Source organism: Panicum virgatum, chromosome 9K, assembly GCF_016808335.1.
Source record: "Panicum virgatum strain AP13 chromosome 9K, P.virgatum_v5, whole genome shotgun sequence".
Taxonomy (NCBI): domain Eukaryota; kingdom Viridiplantae; phylum Streptophyta; class Magnoliopsida; order Poales; family Poaceae; genus Panicum; species Panicum virgatum.
This window is the reverse complement of record NC_053144.1, coordinates 69,415,176-69,435,092: the sequence shown is the minus strand read 5'-3', so window position 1 is coordinate 69,435,092 and position 19,917 is coordinate 69,415,176. Positions and strand designations below refer to the sequence as shown.

At 51.4% G+C, this 19,917-nt stretch overlaps 2 protein-coding genes and 1 long non-coding RNA gene across 4 annotated transcripts; all 3 read right to left on the bottom strand.

Annotated features, from left to right (window-relative positions):
* Positions 1-1,040: 1,040 nt before the first annotated feature.
* On the bottom strand, positions 1,041-4,480 carry LOC120647472. 2 transcript variants are annotated; one of them, XR_005664814.1, is made up of 7 exons: positions 3,808-4,480; positions 3,395-3,602; positions 2,253-2,363; positions 1,799-1,877; positions 1,534-1,662; positions 1,384-1,460; positions 1,041-1,257 (listed from the first exon to the last, which is right to left on the bottom strand). It is a non-coding gene; the product is annotated as an uncharacterized LOC120647472 (long non-coding RNA). The 2 variants fall into 2 exon arrangements; XR_005664813.1 differs by having other exon boundaries at positions 2,253-2,300; positions 3,808-4,476.
* Positions 4,481-6,700: 2,220 nt separating this feature from the next.
* LOC120647471 (transcription repressor OFP8-like) lies at positions 6,701-7,772 on the bottom strand. The gene has a single exon (XM_039924279.1). It carries the CDS (start codon positions 7,599-7,601, stop codon positions 6,819-6,821), a length of 783 nt encoding a protein of 260 aa, XP_039780213.1. The 5' UTR covers positions 7,602-7,772; the 3' UTR covers positions 6,701-6,818.
* Positions 7,773-12,955: 5,183 nt separating this feature from the next.
* On the bottom strand, positions 12,956-14,492 carry LOC120647470. The gene has a single exon (XM_039924278.1). It carries the CDS (start codon positions 14,405-14,407, stop codon positions 13,160-13,162), a length of 1,248 nt encoding a protein of 415 aa, XP_039780212.1. The 5' UTR covers positions 14,408-14,492; the 3' UTR covers positions 12,956-13,159.
* Positions 14,493-19,917: the final 5,425 nt, after the last annotated feature.

Here is a 19,917-nt window from a genome sequence, read left to right as displayed (position 1 = left end):
GTTTGATTTAGGTAAACAGATCACATCTCATAAACCTTGTAAACATAAAAAAAAATAACACATCGAATATTTCGACACATAGAGTACTAAATGAAATTTATTTATAAACTTTTTTGGCTGTAAATCGCGAGACGAATCTAATGAGCCTACTTAATTCATGATTTACAACATTGATACTACAGTAACCATTCGCTAATTATTGATTAATCATAGATTAATTAGTATCATTAGATTCGTCTCGCGATTTACAACCCATCTATATAAAAAAATTTATAAATATACTTCATTTAGTACTCTAAATTAATAAAATTAACAAAATTCCAACGCATGCGCGTGGAACTAAACACGGCGGCCTAGCCGTTGGCCTTGATGGGCGGCGGTAAATGTCAGTTGGTCTTTTTTTTTTGAGAGAGAGGAAATGTCAGTTGGTCAAACAACGGAGAGAATCTGATGGGCTGTTCTATTTGGGCTTGGCCTGGCTAAACTGGGCTTTCAGAGCAAAAGAGGCTTGAAAAGGGGCCACACAACTTTATGCAAATTTGAGAAGAGAAAACAAAAATACAACCTATGAATAGTAACCCTAAAAAAACCTATGAATAGTATACTAGGACTTGCACAAATTTGCTTGTGTCACGGTGAGCTCATGGACGGGTTCAAGAACGGAACCAGAATAAAGTATACTAAAGTCAATGGAAACTTGGCAACATAAAAATCCGGAGACATCCGGTTTCCCGTACCTACTAGTCCATTCAATAACACTCTGTTTAGTTTCCAAAAAAAATTCTACAGTGCTCATCACATCGAATGTTCGGACACATGCATGGAGCATTAAATGCAGTTAAAAAATAACTAATTACACAGTCTAACTAATTAGCACGAGATGAATCTTTTAAGTCTAACTAGCAGTGCCCATGTGCGGCACGCACATATTTAATTTTATTTTAATTTATACCATAAACTTGATATCTATATCATACAGTTTGATGTTTGTATAAATAAACTATCATCCAATGATATATTTGCGCATAAGCAACCTAATATAAAGCTTCTTCAAACCATAATAATATTATAAGAGTTACGAAGAAGACACAGAATTTGCATAGATCATATTTTGCTTGTAGCACAACATTTTTTTAAAAGAAAATTCATCTATACATGACACATCTGGCTAACATCCAATTTATGCAGAAGCTTCAGACCGTGTTGCAATAAATTGACTTTCAACTAATATCATATTGATGATGGACTCCGGTGTGTCTGCAAACAATCAAAGTACCATGAAAAAAAAATTAGATTGGCACATCTTTTGTTTACAGATAATTCACATGTGACTGCCATATATAATTCTCATGTGACTGCCACATATTAATGAAATCAACATACCAGTACGATAAAAATAAATTATTAGTGAACTGGGATCAGTCATTAATCGGCGATGCTGTAGCGACAGCACATGGGCACTGAAAATTTGATGTGACAGCTGTTAAATTACTTTCCACCAGGACCTAAAAATTGCAATCCTTGCATACTCACCTTGCAGCTGGGAAAACCTCCATAAGCTGATCAAAAGGTTTGAATGGCGTCCTAAGTTTAAATGTAATATTAAGATGACCCAAATCCCTCAAATCCGAAGCGAACGGAGCATAGTGATAAGGATAGAACCTATATACACAATAGATATATTAGAGAATGAGATACTGGATGCACAGGCAGAAAGAATAATCAAGCCTGGCAATATATTCCAGATGAACATTTGCATAAGTTGATATACTTGGCTAACTTGAGCAAGCTAAATTACCATTGCCATGAGCAGACAGCCAGACACCTTCGTAGTAGTAGTGCATTACCCATCATAAACCTTCAGTATATTTGAGAACCTAAGAGAGGGCATCATACAAGATTATATAAATATAAGACTTAAGCTGGTTACAGTTAAAGTGAGCAATAGCAGCAGCAACCGCAAAGCCATTAACCCCAAGCAAAGTTGGGTATACACCAAAGACAACAAAGGTACTGTAACAAAAATATTGCCTCGTGCCGCTAATGAGAGACTTCAGACATCTCTAATAACAATGCAATAAGGATACACAAATAATATTATTAGCAATATATCCCTAATGTTTCAGGGATCACCAGGAAGGAAAATTTCGGTTATTGATCATGTAAACATTGTTTCTTTATCAAAGTATAGAAAACTGGATTCATAAATCATAACTCTCTAATTATTCATTTATAAAATTAGTATTTGTTACCAGACAGTTAGGAGGCCTCTAGTATATCCATCCATCAACATGCAGACCCTGAATAGAAAGGGAATTAATTGAACCATTTATATATCCTTGAAATTATCTGTGCAGTGTTACCTTCACGTGAGAATAAAAAAATTAGAAAAAATCTGCAAATATGTCTCTCTTGGTCTGAAACTGTATTTAGCTTACTTGAAAGATCCTTAACCCATTTACTGAAAATATTGATTCCAACAAATCTCACAAAGATGCAGCTACAATAAATCATGACATATTTGCCTAAGCAATGATGACAGAACCATGGTGAAGAAATCAACTGTAGAGAATTTGAGAGCATCATTTCACAAGAAAATTTCATACCAGTTCACTGTATAGACCATTTAGGGTGCAGTGTCAGTATGTTCCATCCCAAAATATTGCTACCACGCATCTCTCTCACTTAATCGACAAATGTTAGCATACAGGACAAACGCATGGAAACAACAGGAGAAGCATGTAGGCAAAATCAACAATAACGGGCAGGCACAACATTTTGATCCTGGAGGTTATCTGGCCAATCTACAGATTGCGCAAGGTGAAAGAAAATGTAGTCAATGACATAAATAGAATAGCAAGAATATATGGACGTGAATGGATTGCTCCTGCTGCATGAACTAAGGCCATCCTACTCACTTAAAACAAAATACAAAACAAAACAAAACCTGCAGTTGAAATGAAAAGTTGTCATAGCATTTCCAATTAGACCTAATACAAATAATAAGGAGAAAATATCATGGTCATGTGCTCTCCAAATCTGATTGGCACATGAGGAGCAGACAGACTGTGAATGCCATTGGAAACCACAACATGCTTGTTAATTCATCAATTTGCACATCAACCCACAAAACTTGCGGGGATCCACATGGATGAAGCTCACCTTCTGGGCCGACCAAGGCACAATAAATTGAAGCAAATTTAATCAAACCATAAGCACCATACTCCATTTGCCACATATGCAATCAAACAAGGGAGAACAAAGGGGCAGTCCAGATTAGATGCGGGGAATGAATTTGAATGGGATGCAAGTTGTTACTGTATGAATACAATCACGAGCTAATTCATGGGCAAGCATGGTAGGTAGGATGCCGGAGCAACGCGGAGGGGGTTACCTCGACGTGATGGTGCTTGCCGCTGTGGCCGGCCGCTGCTCAGCGCTCAAGATTTGTCTTGCGCAGGACAATATGCTGCAGCATCTTAAGAGCACTGCCAGTGAGGACGTAAGCTTGCCCACTCATCAGTTGTCCATCTGCTGCGGCAAGCGGCAATGGAATACCATTGCGTTTGGCGCCGCAATACGCCCCTTCTCACCGACCTCAGCTTCAAGGATGAGCACGGTATTAGTCATCAGGGATTTATACCACAATTTAGTGAAAAAAAAATCCATCCAACTACTGATGGATTCGAAGGGCGATGGAGAATATAATTCAACTAATCCAACTTTCGATTAATTGAATATAACTCGTGGCACAACAGACACCATGCACATTATCCATCTTCAGGGGCATTCCGTCGAACAACTTACCTGCACACGCCATTGCCCTATTCGCGTGGTGATGTCCTCGTGCTCACGCTCCTGGAGGCGGCGGCCGGACGCCGCGGTGTCATGGACGAGGAGCCCAAGAGGTCGGAGAGCGCCCGCGCAGCGGAGCTGGCCCTCGTGGATCTCTGTGGGGCCCCGCAGCATGGAGGCCGTGATGTTGGCGAGGTGCTCCCAGTGGCGCACCTGGTCGATGCCGTCGGTCGCCGCGCTGTTGCCCTTCCAGGTTTGCGCTCGATGGTCTTCCGCCTCGCGATGACATGCCGGATGGGGAGAAGGAGAACCGGGGGAGGCTCTATAGGGGAAGGCAAGGGGGAGGCTCCCCCACGGCACCAGGGAGGAAGCGAGGAGGGGGCCGACGGAGGGCGCCCCAACGGCAGCAGGGCGGAGGAGAGGGGTCCCCACGGCACCAGAGAGGCGGGGAGGAGGGGGCCGACGCCGACAACGGGGCGGAGGAGAGGGGCGGCGCTCGGCATGGTGAGGACAGGGGCGGCGCTCGGCGTGGGGAGGAGGGGGCGTGGTCGGCAGAGGGGACGAGGGGGGCAGCGAGCAGGGCCAGGCGCAGGCAGCCGGGGTCGGGTCTCGGGCGGCGGCTCGGCGGGGATGGGAGCAGGCGTGCGGCGGGGAAGGAGAAGGGAGGCATGATGGACGGGTGGGTGCAGTGGGTGGGCACTGGGCAGTGCCGCGGCGAGATTTACGGGCGGGACTGGCATGGCCGCGTGGGTGCACAGCGGGCGGGTAAGGGCCTGATTGGTTCTCTTCCCTCATGAGCCAGGATCGCACCAGAGAGCCAGGCCGGTGGGAGCCAAGCCCAGCACATGCAACAAGTCAGTGGTTGGTTGGGCGGGCCAGTGCAGCCAGGCCACAGCGAGATGTTGTTTGGTTGCAGATTTGCACACACAGGCTTTCACTTTTACTGTCTGCGCACGCCCCCCGAGCATGCGTGCTCGCATCACCAGAGCCAGGCTCCGGAGAAACGAGTGATTTCTGCGTATCACGGGAGCCTGGCTCCAGGTACCTCTTTACATCCCGCGAGACAGGCCCCATCGCTGGAGCAGCCAACCAATCAGCTGGAGCTTGCATCGGGAGAGCCTGGTTCGGCGCCCACGCAGCCAACCAAACACACCCTAAAGGAACTGGCTGGTGACAAAAAAAAATTGCGATCGGGAGCGCGGCCTCGCAAATGAACAGGCGCGGACGACGAAATCCGTCGCCTGTTGCTGTCAAACGTTTGGACCTTACTTACATATGGACCTCAAAATAGGGATATGTGAGGTGGGTATGAGAATTAGTTTTGGTGAGAAATATTTCAATTGTTATGGATCCTTATAGTATAGATATAGATTAGTCTATGATTATATATTATTTGTCAAGTAACAACGAAATGTGCTATAGTACTAAAACCAACTACTCTTCACCAACTAAACAGGGCGTAAAGCAAATGGATCCCCAATCAACAGTGTAGCCGGTTCCAACTTGCAGACATGGAAGCCATAGGAGCTTTTGGACGCATCCATGTGATTCTTATTGACCGCTGGAGAATGTATCGCGTATAGATAATATATATATACGGGCTTTGCTAATTTACGATTTTCCGACCATTTGTTTTTTCCTATTTTAGTAAGTTTTTTTGTCGTTTTCTGATTTCAAAAAAAATTCAAGAAAAAAAATTTGAGAATTTTTTTTTGGAGCAGCAGCAAAATTAAATTTGGACAGCAGGAACTTTTTTCAAGAAAAAAATTAGAGAGCAGAATTTTTTTTCAAAGAAAAAATTTGGAGAGAGGAACCTTCAAAAGAAAAAAATTGTACGGAACAAATTAAAAAAATTCAACAGAAAAAATTTTACATAAAAAATAAAAAAAACTCAGGTAAAAAAATGAAAAAAAAAGAAAAAAACAGGGGCTACCGGGTGCTCGCCGCCTCTCCTCCGACGCGATGGCGCGGTCCTCCACGGCGCCTCAGCCACGGTGAGCCCTCCGACGACGAGCTGGATGTCGTGACCGGCCGCGCAGCCGCCCGCCGGGAGGACGACGTCATGGAGGCGTTCTGGGTGTTCGACGCCGACGGCAACGGCCACATCACCGCCAAGGAGCTCCGGGCCGTCAGGGAGGCAAACACCTGCCGCACCGCCGGGCTGCCCCACGCAGGTCGAATCCAGATCCAGAGCAAAAAGAAAAGAGAGAGAGGAAGGGGAAGAAAGACGGGAAGGGGATGCAGCCGCTAGAAAAAGGAGAATGGGAGTAGTCACGTGGGGGCGTGAGACCCATGGCGAGTTCCACTCGGTCCGGTCACCCGTAGAAACATGATTGTGGTGCGGGGCCCACCACATGGGTGCTAGGCGCGTCGGTGGAGTCGACCGTGAGTTTAGAAACTCACGGTTGACTGTAGAATCAGCTTCCGGTATATATACTCTGCATCTAACTCGTGTAGTATGAGAATTCCTTGCGACGCGGACACGCGGCGACTTTGAGGAAATTGCAACGTCGGACAACCAGAAAATGTTCCTTGAGATCGCCGGCAAATATGCGCGAATGGATGTTCCACCGATCGAGCAAGCTCGAGCTTCGTGGGCACGTCTCCTGCGCCGGCTGCCGCCGCCGACGCAGTAGCCATCACCCCCGCCGGGTCTGCTGCTCGTCAGAAACCCATCGGCAAATTAAAAGAGATTCATCAGGCTGCTGGTGCTGGTGGAGTCGCCTCGTCGCTGTCGTCCTTTTGCATCCGACCGACGAGCATCCTCGCGAAGATCACGGCATTCCCTGCGCGCCCTCCTCCTCTCCTTCCTTCCTTCCTTGGGCGTACCACGCGTCAGGGGCGGCGCAGTACGCAGGAGAACATGCAAAAATCACGGAAATTTGTGACGTGCAATGTGGACGAGACGCAAGAAACACACGGAAATTTCTTCTTGTCACGGCACAGAAAGTCATGCGTGCAAGTACACGCAGTACGCTGTGTATTTCGGACAGCAACAATTCCCGAGGGGAGGCGGCTGCGGGTTAACGTGTCAGCGCCGACTGTGCATGAGGACGGCGTTTGCTGCTAGCTCTACTGCTGTACGGCGTCGACGACGAGATCTTCTCCGCGGCGGGGAGAGGCGCGTGCGCGTGGCCGTGGCCGCCGCCGGCGAAGAGCTCCTCCCAGACGTCGGCGAAGGCGCGGAGGATGAGGTGGTGGTGGCACGCCGCGTTCAGCGACAGGAACCGCTGCAGCAGCTCCCGCAGCTCGGCGCCGCCGGTGATCCCGTTCTCCACGATCATCTGCACCATCGACCGCCGGAAGTCGCCCAGCGGGTCCGACGACTCCGTCACCACCGCCAAGCTCTCGGAATCCAGCCGCCCGACGCCCCAGTCGCCCCAGTCGCTCGCGCTCCGCCCGTGCCGCCGCGGCCTTGTCGCTCTTGGCGCGCTGCTGACGCCGACGCCGACGCCGACCCCGTCCTCCCGCTCCCGGACGCCCAGCGCGCGCACACCGCGTTCCAGCTCGCGGAGCTGCCGCAGCAGCGAGTCCACGCTGGGCGAGCCCTCCGCGTCGGCGGCGTCGGCGTCGCGGCAGCCCGCCACGGCAGCCGCCGGCTTCAGCGCGGGCGCTGCCGTTGAGGCGGTGTCTTTCATCGGCGTCGTCGTGACAGCGGAAATGCTGACGGCGGCGCGGGAGACGGTGGAGACCGACTTGGCGCCGCCGCAGCCGCACATGAACCCGCGCGCTGGCGCCTTCTTCTTCTTCTTCTTGGCCGCCGGTAGGCCTCCCCCAGCCCCGCCGCGCCGTGTCGTCGCTTTCATGCCCGGCACCTCGGCGGCGGCCCAGAACAAGCGTGCGCGCGTGGCCGCCTGTGACTATAGCTCGGCTAGTGGGGGAGCTATGCGCGGCTAAGAAGAGCGTGGTGAAATGGAACCGTTGTGGAATCCACTTAAGTAGTGGTCGCGGCGTTAATTATATAATTCCTAGCGATTTGATCTGATTGAACAGAAAATTAGTATCCGGCTACTGGTTGCTAGGCGGTCAACGTCGGTTTTGGTTCGATTACCAGCAGTAATAATTGGCGCAAACCACTGTGTAATCAGCACGTATAGAGCTGGTGATTTGTGACTTGTGAGTGAAGTGAAGCTGCCCAAATGGTAAAAACTTAGATCTAATCACTGTTATGCATGGGCATCCCGAATCACTACCGACCTAGTACCTTGGCCCCTGAAGCTGCCTGCTGATATGTTCAGCTTTTCGAATGAGCTAGGGGTAAATTGGAGTGAGTTCTACACTAACAGTGTTCTTCCAGATTTCAGCTCATCAGTGTCTTGAGAGCTGAGACACTGTGTGTTTGCACCTGCAAGCCAAGATAGAAACGCGACCACGGTACGTTAGAAACGCCCAGACTTGCGCTGTGTGCCAGTACTTGGATTAAATAGCACTCCGCATTGTATTGTAGTGCAGAGTAAAAGACAGGGGGGCACAGGACAAGGGGATGAAGATCCAACAAAACAAATGTCAAAACGATTTGACGGGAGATTTGGATGGGCATAACCAGATTTTTGTTAGTACATTTTTTGGGATCCAAGCTAGGTGCCATGAGATGCCATTGAAGAAACACTGTGCTGGACCCCGGGCGCCTGCTTGCTTCCTTTGTCCCGGGCACCATCGGGTGACACATTCTGGTCACGCTAGGCAAATAAAGCGCCGCACGCCGCTCATCATGCGCTCGCTCGCACAGCCTCAGCAGCAGGTTACCAAATCTAATCAGATGCAATCAGGTCAGTGAGTGAGTAGGCCTAACCACAGCCCAGAGATTTTAAATTTGTGTAGTATTAGTTAGGTTTATTTTCTGAGGAATCGATTAGTTAGCTCTATTCTTCTCTCTTAAATGGCATAGCAGTGCTCCTGCAACTTATGATTGAGGGCGAACGTGAGTTCAGCCTGAGCGACACAGCATTGGGGCCTGTTCTGCTGTGCCTTTCGACTCCGCCGGCACGAGAACTCGATCGTGTAGCCTCTCCTCGTGACCGGGTTATTACTGGAGAAGTGGTGGCGGCGGTGCCATGGAGTGCGAATTCGAGGTCACAATGATGCGCTCGTGTCGCGTGTCTAACGGTTGGTGCCGCTAAAGCTGGTGCTCAATCATGGCGGGCACCATGCTCAGCTCCGACGCCGATGTGAAGGGGCAGCCGACGACGACTCCGGCCGGGCTTGTTGTGGAAGATGGCCTGATCGCCTCGTCTCCAGCAGCATGGGCTTCTCTCTCCCCCGCGTTCTGGGCCGATCTCGCACCCGCCGCCGCCCGCCATAGAAAAATGAAATGTTTGGGCGGGACTCGATTTACATGGGCCGCTACTGCTCTATGGGCCCATATGTTTTCCTGAAAAGTGTAAATAAATGTGCCGTGCTGGGCCCATCAGAAACGTCCGCCGCGCCGCCCCCAATCTCTCGCCGGCCGCCGGACTCGTCGCGTGCACGCCGCGCCGCCTCATTGCCGCCCGCAGCTTCCGGCCTTCCGCGCCGCGCCCAACTCCACAGACTCCGCTAGGCGCTGGCCGATGGCCGCTCGGGTCCCCCTACGGGTGGAGGTCCGGGACGTGCTCAACCTCCACCGCCAAGGCCGCCACGACGAGGCGCTCCAGCGCGCCGTTAACCTGGCGGCTGTCGAACGGAATCGCTGCGCGCTGGTGATGAACCTCGTCGGGAACCTTCTGCTAGAAGCACGCCTCCGGGACCAAGGTTCCAGCCCGGATCGGGCACAGCCGCCGCCTGCGTCACGGCACTGGTAGAGGCGTAGAGCTCAAGCTGTACTCCGAGGCCGAGATGGAGTTCGTGCGGGGCATGACCATCAAAGCCACCGATGATCCCCTCTTGCACAATGCCGCCGCCGCTGATGGCCTGAATAAAAGCAAGGGAGATCGAATCAGGACTGCCCGGGAGAAGCTCAAGATTGCAGGGGAGGAGCTCCGGCGGCACCTTCATCAGATTAATTCCAGTAAGGAAGATAACGAGATCGCGCAGGTTCTCGCCCTAACGGGGTCCTCGAGAGATGATTCCGCGCTAGCTGCTGCTGCGGAGGTTGCCAAGAGGTTCCCATTTTCAGCACGCGCTCAGCTCCTCCCGGTTTTCATGGAAGTCGAGATGGTGCGGACCCTGAGTCGGGACGACAGGAAGAAGATGAAGATCCTAGCCTGGCCTGGGCAGTCAAGAGCATCAGTGATGTCGCGATCTCCTTCCCAAGCTCACTGGTAATCGCAATCTACCGCGCGAAGCTACTGGCTGTGCTTGGCGAGTATGAAGCTGCCGAAAGGGTGTGCAACCGGGCACTTTGCATTGAGGAACCCGTGGATCCAAAGCTCCACGACATTCCTCTAGGATCTACTCTGGTGAGGACTACTCTGCTAGGGTATTGGCTGCAAAGAATGAAATCTATGGGGTTCTCAAGCTATTGGCTGCTCAACGGCAATGGGCCCTGAAGACAAAAGAGATGACCAGGAGAATTTGCTGTGTGAAGGTTGAAAGGATGGACTACTACAGAGGTTGGAACCAGCCAGCAGTAGATACCATCTCCGATGCTGTGATTCAGTTTAAGAGACCTAATGTGTAGATCTTATGGATTTGCCCTTTTTCTTACTGCTGATTTTGGAAGAAGTCTAACTGACCCCACAAACTATTGAGGTCAGAGCACTTAACCTCCCGAACTACAAAACCGGATATTTGGCACCCTAGTTCAAGTTGCAGGTGGGGCGGGTTTTTCTACGAACCCGCCCCGCGAATATTTTGTTTGTGGCTCAGGCAGTCCAGCTGCAAAATATTAGTGGCCCGATATTAACAAACCTGCTAATGCCCGCGGATGAGAAAACAAACCCGCATGAACCCGCGGCTCCATTTTTCTTCTGCTTGCCTCACGGAAGTCGCCGCCGTCGGTGTTCCCATCTCACCGCAATCGATGTCCGTGTCCTCATCCATCTTCTCCTCCTCGCACCGCACTGCCGAAATCGATCAACGGGGCCGACATCGATGCACCTTATCTTCGGTTCTTCATGTCTGCGTCTCAGGTGACTGTAGTGCTCCCACCGCTCCCACACCCGCCGCGTCCACCTGCAGCCGTCGCCGGCTCGCCGCCCGCCCGCCCGCGCCGCGCCTTGGTCCACCCACTCGAAGCGCGAGGGAGGAGCGCCTACGCGCGCGCAGCATACTTAAAGCCACGCGCTGCTGCATCGGCGGCGTGACGCCGGCGAGGACGGGGCTGTGGCGCAGGCCGCTTCAGCGGCGACAACAACGAGGTCGGGAGTCGGGACTCAGTTGCTTCGCGAGCACGAGAGCGGAAGCCACGGGCTCTGCGGCCGGTGACAGCGGCCGCGCGGGCGGGAGCTCTGCTGCCGCGCGGGCAAGCAAGTTTGGTGGGAGCTCGCGGACGGGAGCTCCGCCGCAGGCGCGTGTGCGTGCACCGTGCAGGTGCTCCGCGGGCAAGCAAACTAGCTGCATGTCCGAGAGCTAAGTACCGGGCAAGCTAGCTGCCGAGCAAGACAGCTATCTGTGTGTCCACACGGGATTAGAGTTTCTGCCGCAAACCCCGCAAACTGCTTGCTGCCCATGTGTTGAACCTTGGCGAACGAGCCTGCAGCTAGACTGGCTAGCAGGGCTCAAGTAGCGCCCCTGCCGGCCGGGTTCGATCCCCCATGCGGATGGATTTTCCGGCAGGCAGTGCAGGAGTAAAAAAATTTTTAAAATTCTTCTCGCTGTGCTCGTCGCAAGACATGGCCTTTGTGGGCATGGATTGGGATTCGGGGGGTTTTTTCCACAGTTGGAGAAGCCGTGGTCGCTTACTCTTAATAAAATACTGTGGGGGCCGTTTCAAACCCCCCGCCGTGTTTTTTTTGTTGAACCTTGTGGGTAGCTTCAAATCCGCAAAAAAAATTAGTGACAAGCTCTACGGGTTTGTGGCCGGCCGCAACCCGCCCAGCCTGCAGCCTGAACCCTAATCTATCAAATACCATGCACTTAACACTCTCTAGTCGTTTTGCTTAGTGGTTTTGCTAACCTAGACACTGACATGGCCTCTTGACATGTGGAACCCACTTGTAAGCGACACATAGGCCTTTTTATTCTTCCTCTGTTCTTCTCCACTGGAGGATAGAATGGGGGCCGCCGGCATGGTTGGCAGCACCAGGCTGCAGGGTGCCCGCGGGAGCGCGCAGCCTAGGATGGGGGCAACGCCGGCGCGGTCAGCGGCGGCGGGCTACGGAGTGTCCATGGGAGCGCGCAGCTTAGGATGGCTGCGACGCTGACCGCGCCGGCGACGCCCCCATCCTGTCCTCCGCGGAGAAGAGGAAGAAGAAAGGGACCATGTGTTGCTTACAGGTTGGTCCCACGTGTCAGAGGCCACGTCAGCATGGCGAAACCACTAAACAAAACCATTAGAGGGTGTTAAGTGCATGATATTTGATAGATTCGGATGCTAGATATCCGGTTTTGTAGTTTGGGGGTTAAGGGCGTGTTTGGTTTGGAGCCGCAGCTCACCACGCCACACGCACCCACGCCACAGAGTGTGGCGGGCATTTCAGGCGCCACAGCCAGCCACAACTCTTGCAGTTGACTGTAGCAGGGCGGCACTGTAGCGTGATGTGGCGAGCTGTGGCTCCCAACCAAACACACCGTAAGTGCTCCGACCTCAATAGTTTGGGAGGAGTTATGCAGACTTATGCACTTTCAGAGGTTTTCAAAAAATTGAAATCAGTTGTGGATCCCCAAAACCCAAATTTCATGAGAAAACATATCGTGATGGTTCTAGTCCCTTTGATGGTCGTGTCTTTTTGTCAAGTTTTAAATCACCATGACCTCTTTTATTTTAGAGACTTGGGTGCTTCAGTCTGTTCTTCTATCCAGCAAAGCGGGACCATCTTCAGTTCTGAAGAAGCTTCTGTAACCCTCGACATGCTCATCAGGCTACCAAACAGTTGCGAGATGAGGCAAGCAAAAGCGTTGCACGCCACTATCGTGCGCTCAGCCTCAGCAGCAGGTTGCCAAACCATCTTGCTCCTCCTGCAAATCTAATCAGATGCAATCAAGTGTTACACGTGAACACATTTTAGTTTTGACCTGAGATTACAAAATATTACATTTTTATTATGCATCTATTTAATATTATTAATTAATGGTCAAGGTTGTACTCTGGCAACTATGTCGATGTCTGAAATGATAATTATCTTAATACGAGAGGGAATACCCCTCGCTTTTGCTACCATAATCCTTGCTCTTACATTACAAAAGCATCTTGCCAAATTCATAAAACCAAGTACTGGAGATTCTAGTAAGTACAAAAATATTAAAGACATGTTCATAAAGGGATTTTAGGCCTTAATACTTGCATCTAAATGTGCAATGCCAAATCCAACTTCCTAGGATTTGGTACGATGAACAACGGTGCCAAGCAGTTGGACCAAGGCCGAGGTGATATAATTTCTTCGACGCTCTTGTCTGCAAAGTTAAGGACTCCAATATTTAGGCGGTAGCCCCATTCGCAACTGGAAGCCACAAGCTCAACATCATCAGTGAAGTAGACGTGATTTGGTTTCAAGTGCGGATATTCCTTAGCATGGGAACAGAGTGACTGGTTACTCCCGAGAAACAATATATGATCATCCAAGCTATTCATCTGCACTAGTTTTTTTGTCACAGTACAAACTTTATATATTTCCATCCACTTCATTTTGTGCTGAAATGTTGCCTCATGCCGATGCCCATCCACCTCTTCTTGTATCCATATTTCTGGTCTCCAAACTTGCAGCAGATCACCCCATGGAGCCTGAACAATGTAAACCCTCTCCCCGCCATAAAGATTCTTCACCCTGTCCATAATTATCTTTGTTCCGACCACTGGTCCTTTGAGATCAAAGGCGATAATTTCACCAAATGCTGTCACTGCATATAATACACCATCCTGGTAGATGCAGTCCTGAAAATTTGTGTAGGATGACAATCGAGTCCACTTGTCATCCCCTAACCTAGCAAATACGAGCTGACCAAATGGATTGTGGATGAACACCACAATATAGCTTCCTACAGATGCATCATAAAATATGTGTGCCTTATGATGGAAGTAGTACCGTAGCTTCTCAAGACCAAGTGTCAAGGGTGGTCTAGTAACTGACTTTTTGATGCTCATTGAGTAATTATACTTGCATATTGCACCTGTATTGTCATAAATGGGTGCCACTTGCTCAATGGTGATCACAGAAGGGAGTGCGATTTGTTCACTAGTGATTGGATTGACAAGGTGCATCTCAGACCGCTCGTCAACAGTAATTACCCATCCGTGTGAGGACCCAATCAGATACCTTCGATGGATGGGTGGCTCGGGGAGAGTTAATTTGTAGGCCCTCTTTTCTGCAAGGCTGAAGAGGCAAGCAACATTCTCACCAGCTGATTCTGAAGTGTAGAGGAGGCATGGTGTCTGTGCCTGTTTCTGCTGCCCGATGTTACGTATTCTGGTATACGCACTGTTCCAGGAGGAGCAAACAGAGCCCGCCCGCACAAGGTCAGGGATCTCTAGAAGGTCAAATATATCCATCAGGATTTCCTCAGGCAGCTCTGGCATTTTTTCTACCACAATCTCCATCAGTGGTGGATGAACATGTTCTTGTAATTTACTCAGTAAACCGGGAGAAAGCTCCAGGACTGGTAGAGGGATACCTTGTGAATGATACTATTATGTTAAGGCTGAGGTTGCAGTCCGCGGAATGTATGAATATTGACTTATAGAAACCAAGAAAGCAATCGGGTTTCGTCTGCCTGAAAAATTAAAGAGCTACCTCCGTGGGCGCCGGCGGCACGGCTACGAACGGCGTCTCCCAGCGACAACAACGGCCCGGCAACAGCGTCTCCGCTCCGGCTGCTGGCCCTGCTACGGCGGCCCGGCGTCCACTGCCCCGGCGATCCGCGACAGGTGCGCGGCGACGTCGGGGACCCGACGAGGCGGCTCCAGCGGATGGATTTTTCGCGACGGCGCCGGCGGCACACCTTTCCTTAGTTCTCCTAAAACAAAACCTTTTCCTTTAGTTGTTTGCCGCGTCGAGACTCGAGAGCCTACCCTTTTAGGGGGTGTTTAGATTGAGGGACTTCAAAAAAGTCCTAGGGACTTTTTAGTATTTAGAAGTATTAAATAAATATTAATTATAAAATTAACTGCAGAACCCTGGGGCTAAACTGCGAGACGAATCTAATGATGTATCTTAATCTATGATTAGCGAATGGTTACTGTAGCATCACTGTAGCCAATCATCGATTAATTAGGCTCATTAGATTCGTCTCGCGAAAAAGCACTCAGCTGTCAAAAAACATTTATAAACAGATTTTATTTAATAATATAAAATAGTAAGATTCCTTTTGATGTGATAGGGACTTTTGGAAAAAGTCCTGGAGCCAAACAGGCCCTTAGGCTTTTTGCGGCATCAACTCTTCTAATTGATATGGTAATTAGATTATTATAGGAAATAACGACCGGAGATATTTATAAGCAATCCTAATACTCCATCCATCCTAAAATATATCTACATTTAGGACTATTCAAATTAAATATGTTTATCTCAAAAAATATTTTAAATAAAAAAGATTACATGTTTTTTTTTGAAAGACCCGGACAACTTGTCCAGCATTCATTAAAGATTACATGTTATAATTATTAGTTCTACATTAATATGGGAGTTTAGCGTGTGGGAGCAGTAATTTTTTTCAGTGTCTGAATCTGATTCTTTGGTTTTATTTATGCATACAGGGCCTCAAGACCAATGTCCCAATAGAAAATGTAAGTTGACTAGTTTCTAGTCTTTGTACGTTTTTTTTTTTGCGAAAATCTAGTCTTTGTACGTTGCAAGTGAAAGAGTAAAGACTCCATACAGGGCTTTATTGTTCAGGCCAACATCAATGTCGCCGTCTCTGCGAGTGAGCCATTCCTTTCCAATCACTCGGTCAGGTTTCCATCATGCAAATCTGCAAGTCTCCTCCTCACATTCCCCTAATGCTCAATTCAAGCAGTTGGAAAGCGATGCATCCAACAAGGAGTGGAAGTGCACCGATTGGCTTGCAATTGTAGATTGTAGAGCAGATGGATGAGAGGTCGTCCCTCTCTCTAAAGAAAGCAATTTGCACCGTGGATTGGCTTGCAGTCGTCTCTTTCTGAATTCTGATCCTACGTGTGTCGTAGCTCGCTGGTTTCAGCCATCCCTTGCAGATAAGTTGTCTTTTCGAGTGGTACAAACGAAAAGAAATGAAACAGCTGAAGTTTTGGACAGAAAAGAAGTCGATGACTAATGAGGTAGCGAGGTGAAGGTGAGTGAAGTGACTACACCCCATTAACCATAGCTGGGTCTGGGCTAGAAAAGCTAAAAGGCCTAATTAGAGAGTTGGACCCTGCAGAGGGAATTGACTCCTACCTACACCTAGAGATAGATTCTATGGGGCCAAAAACCGATCGATCCTCTCATTTTCCTGACATCATTTTTCCTACCCAACCCATTCTCCTTTTGCCGGACAGGATGAATGCTCGACAGGCCATGCTTTATTGGATGTTGCTCGCTGTCCTTCCCTTTATTCCGGGGTGTCGTGGTGTGCAAATCCACAGTCAGGTGGCGTAATGCACCCGTCTAAATTCAGAGGGTGAGTACTCGGGGGTTAGCTAGGATTAGCCCAATCTCGATAAAACAACGTGATGAACACAGCAGGTTTAGAGTAGTTCGGATCGCCGGAGCGTAATACCCTACGTCCACTGTGTGTTGTATTGCTTGCACTCTCAAGAGCTTGAGAGCAGGGTTGCTCGGAGTGAAAACCGAGCTTGTGTTGTGAGAGTCTTGGTGTGTCTGTAGCTGAGTCTTCAGTGTCCATCGAGCGCCTCCCTTTTATATCTCAAGGGAGGCGCGTACATAGCCGTTGAGTCCCCGACAGGTGGGCCCAACGATGTAGTATAAAATAACATACTGTACAGACATTATGGCGTCGCAGGCGACGGAGATCTCATTCCTTGATTTCCTTGCTCTGCCCGTGGGAATCCGCCGTCCGGCATAGCCATGCCCTGTCTTGTCGAAACGGCACCAGGGGTAGCTTGCGGCGTTGCCTGCCGTGTAGCTGAACGGGCCGTGTAGCTTGCGGCGTAGGCGGTATGATGAAAAGGTACCGTGCCGTCGTATCCATTTAATGCGGTAGACGGGCTCTGCGCGGATGCGGCGCATGCAGCTGCACTGTGTACCTCGGTAATATGCGGTCTACAGTGAGGCCTGACAAAGGCTGCCCCACGTGCCGCCGCGGCAGAGCACGCCTCAACCACCCGCATTGAATGCGGTAGGTGGGCGAGTCTTCCAGCGGAAGACTCGCGCCCGCGCCTGCGCCTGCGGGACACGTGGCGCCCCCGAACCCCGCCCCGGCGGTATGTTGGTTCTACGCGCGTGGGAGGTCCGGACGGACGCGGGGAGGTGCCGGACCCCTATGGAGGGTCCGAGCTCTCGGCTGTTGGCTCGGAGCTTCCCCTCCTCAGGGACACGTGGCGTCACCGGACCTGTCCCAGAGCGGGGAGCGGGTCCGGGGCTGTTGGCTCGGTGAGGTAAGAGCCTGATCCGTGGGGCCCGGCTGCTCCGTCCCTTATGGCATAGTTACGGATGACTACGCGAGTCCTTCTTTGCTGCAGTAGGAGTGGGTATCCCTGCTAAAGAGTACTGACACGGGGTGACACCGGACGGCTCATCCTACTTGAAAAGCAAGCACGTCGAGACTTGAGAACCAGGAAACGCTAGCACGCAAAAGATTTTGGCTGCTATTCCCTACGCGTATCCTGAACCAAGTGTTGACGACCAAAATTGGCACTGGTCGAACAGACTGGTCTGACCGGTGCTTGAGAGCGGTCTAACCGGTCTGGACCATGTAGCCGGTCTGGCAACACCGACCGGTCTGACCAGTGGGTCTGACCGGTCAGACCGGTCTACTTGGAATCCGAGTACAACTAGAATTCTTTATAAATTTAGATCTGTAATAGGATTTCTAGCGGGATAAGTCCACCACACCCTATAAATATAAAAGATCACGGCCAATTAGGGTATCCAATCAATCAAATCAATACAACTTTTATCTTTTTACTTTTCTCTTGCCCTAACTTTTCCAATCTACTATTTGTTGTTCCTCCGTCGTCTCTACGTCGATTGAGGGCGTTCTAGATGGCCTGCCGACCCTAGAACAACCCTACGTGCGCCTGCCTCGACGGGTCTTCCCGGGCAAATGTTCGTAGGCTTCGTCACCGATCTGCCGGCGGCGACCGGTCTGACCGGTCTACGCAGGAGGCGCTGCAGCGAGCTGCCTCTTCGCGCCGCACGTTCGAGTGCGTTCGTGTGTTGATCCTGAAAGGCGTCAACATACTTTTTGGCGACTCCGCTTGGGAAAAAAAATCGGTTGCCATGACCGGTATTTCTAAACCTGGTGAGGTTGATTCTGCCAATATCCGGAGGCCGAATGTTCAACAACTTCCGGCCGAGCATCAGAAGATTCTTGATGACATCCAAAAGAAGATCAGAGAAGAGAAGGAGAAGGAGATCCAGAAGCGGGAAGAAGAAGCCATTGTAACGACCCGAAAAATTCACCAAATAAATCACACGCTAATTTTTTTTCCAAAACTCTTTTTCGTCGTTGAGCTCGAGAACCTCCTAAAACCTGAACCCTAAATTCTGAAAATCTTTTCTCTGCCCCGAACACCCGATTCCCGATTCCCGATGCCATTCATCGATGTCACCTTTCCTTTTTCGCCGGTCGTACCTCGCTCTCTCTCTTCTCCCTCGCCACCGTCTCATCGCGCGACCGCCGACCGCAATTAGCGCCGGCCGCACGCGCCACTGCCCCCTGGCCCGCGCACCCGGCCGCGCATGCCTTCCCTGGCCCGCGCACCCCGCAATCACCGCCGGCGCATACCCAATCTCCATCTCCCTCTTCATTTTTTTCTTCTTTCCCATTTTACTTTTCTTTCCTCCATTCCCATTTCCTTTCTTTTTTTTTCTTTCTCCTTTCTTTTCTCTCTTTTCTTTTTCCTCTCTCCTTCCTCTCTCCCTCCCCGCACGCTGCAGAGCAGCTGCTCACCGCGCGCGCAGCCACGCTCTCCCCTCTGAGCCCCGCGTCCCGCCGCGCCACGCGCCCCCTGGGCCGTGCGCGCGCACGTGCCTCGCCTCCCTTGCCGCCCACACGCCGAGCGCGCCCGGACGGCCACCGCCTTCCCCGCTAGCACTCGGCTCATCGCTTGCCCCGCGCGCGACACCTCGGCCACGCTCCGCAGCCATCTCCACCCGCCCCCGCGCCCACGCGCTACAGCTCGCGCTGCGTCGCTCGCTGCTTCCCTCCGCGCGCATGCGCGCACGCGCGCTCGGTGCACCGCCCGCCGCGACGCCGCCAAGCACGCCGCTGCGTGAGCACTGCCCTGCGCTCGCGCCCCGCTCGGTCTGCACTGCGTGCGCGCCCGCTCGGCCTGCCCACGCACACGTGCACGCGAGCGTGCACACGCGCCGCGCCACGCCACGGCACCAGCACGCCGCCCGCCTCGCCGTGCCACGAGCACGCGTGCTCCACACGGCCAAGCCACCTGCCCGCGTTGACGGCCGCACAGCACCACCTGCAGCGTGTCGCCGCCTGCCCGACACATCACGTCCCGCCTCGCCGCGCGCGCCGTCGCCCTGGGCATGTACGACGCCGGCGACCTTGGCACAGCACCACCGTTGACGCCGGCCACCGCGTCCTCCCCTCCACCGCCTCTCCTTGCCTATAAATCGTGCCCCGAGCTGCTCTCCACGCCACCACCGAGCTCACCAAGCTGCGCAGCCCGCCGCTCGTCTTCCTCCTCGCTCTAATCCCGCCTCCTCTGTTTTTCCCCAAAAACAGGGCACCCCCGTCGATCTCCTGGCCTGGGCCATCTTGGTCCGATTCCGCTCGAGGTGAGCACGCCCAAATCCTCCTCAACCTGCCCCAAGCCGTGCCTTTCCCTCTCCATGCCACCAGTGAGCTCCCCACGAGCTCCCATGGCCGCGGCCGTAGCTGCTCGGGGCGGACCCCCTTCCGCTCGCTTTCCCCTTCCCGGAGTCATAGGAATGAAACCCCCTCACCTTCCTC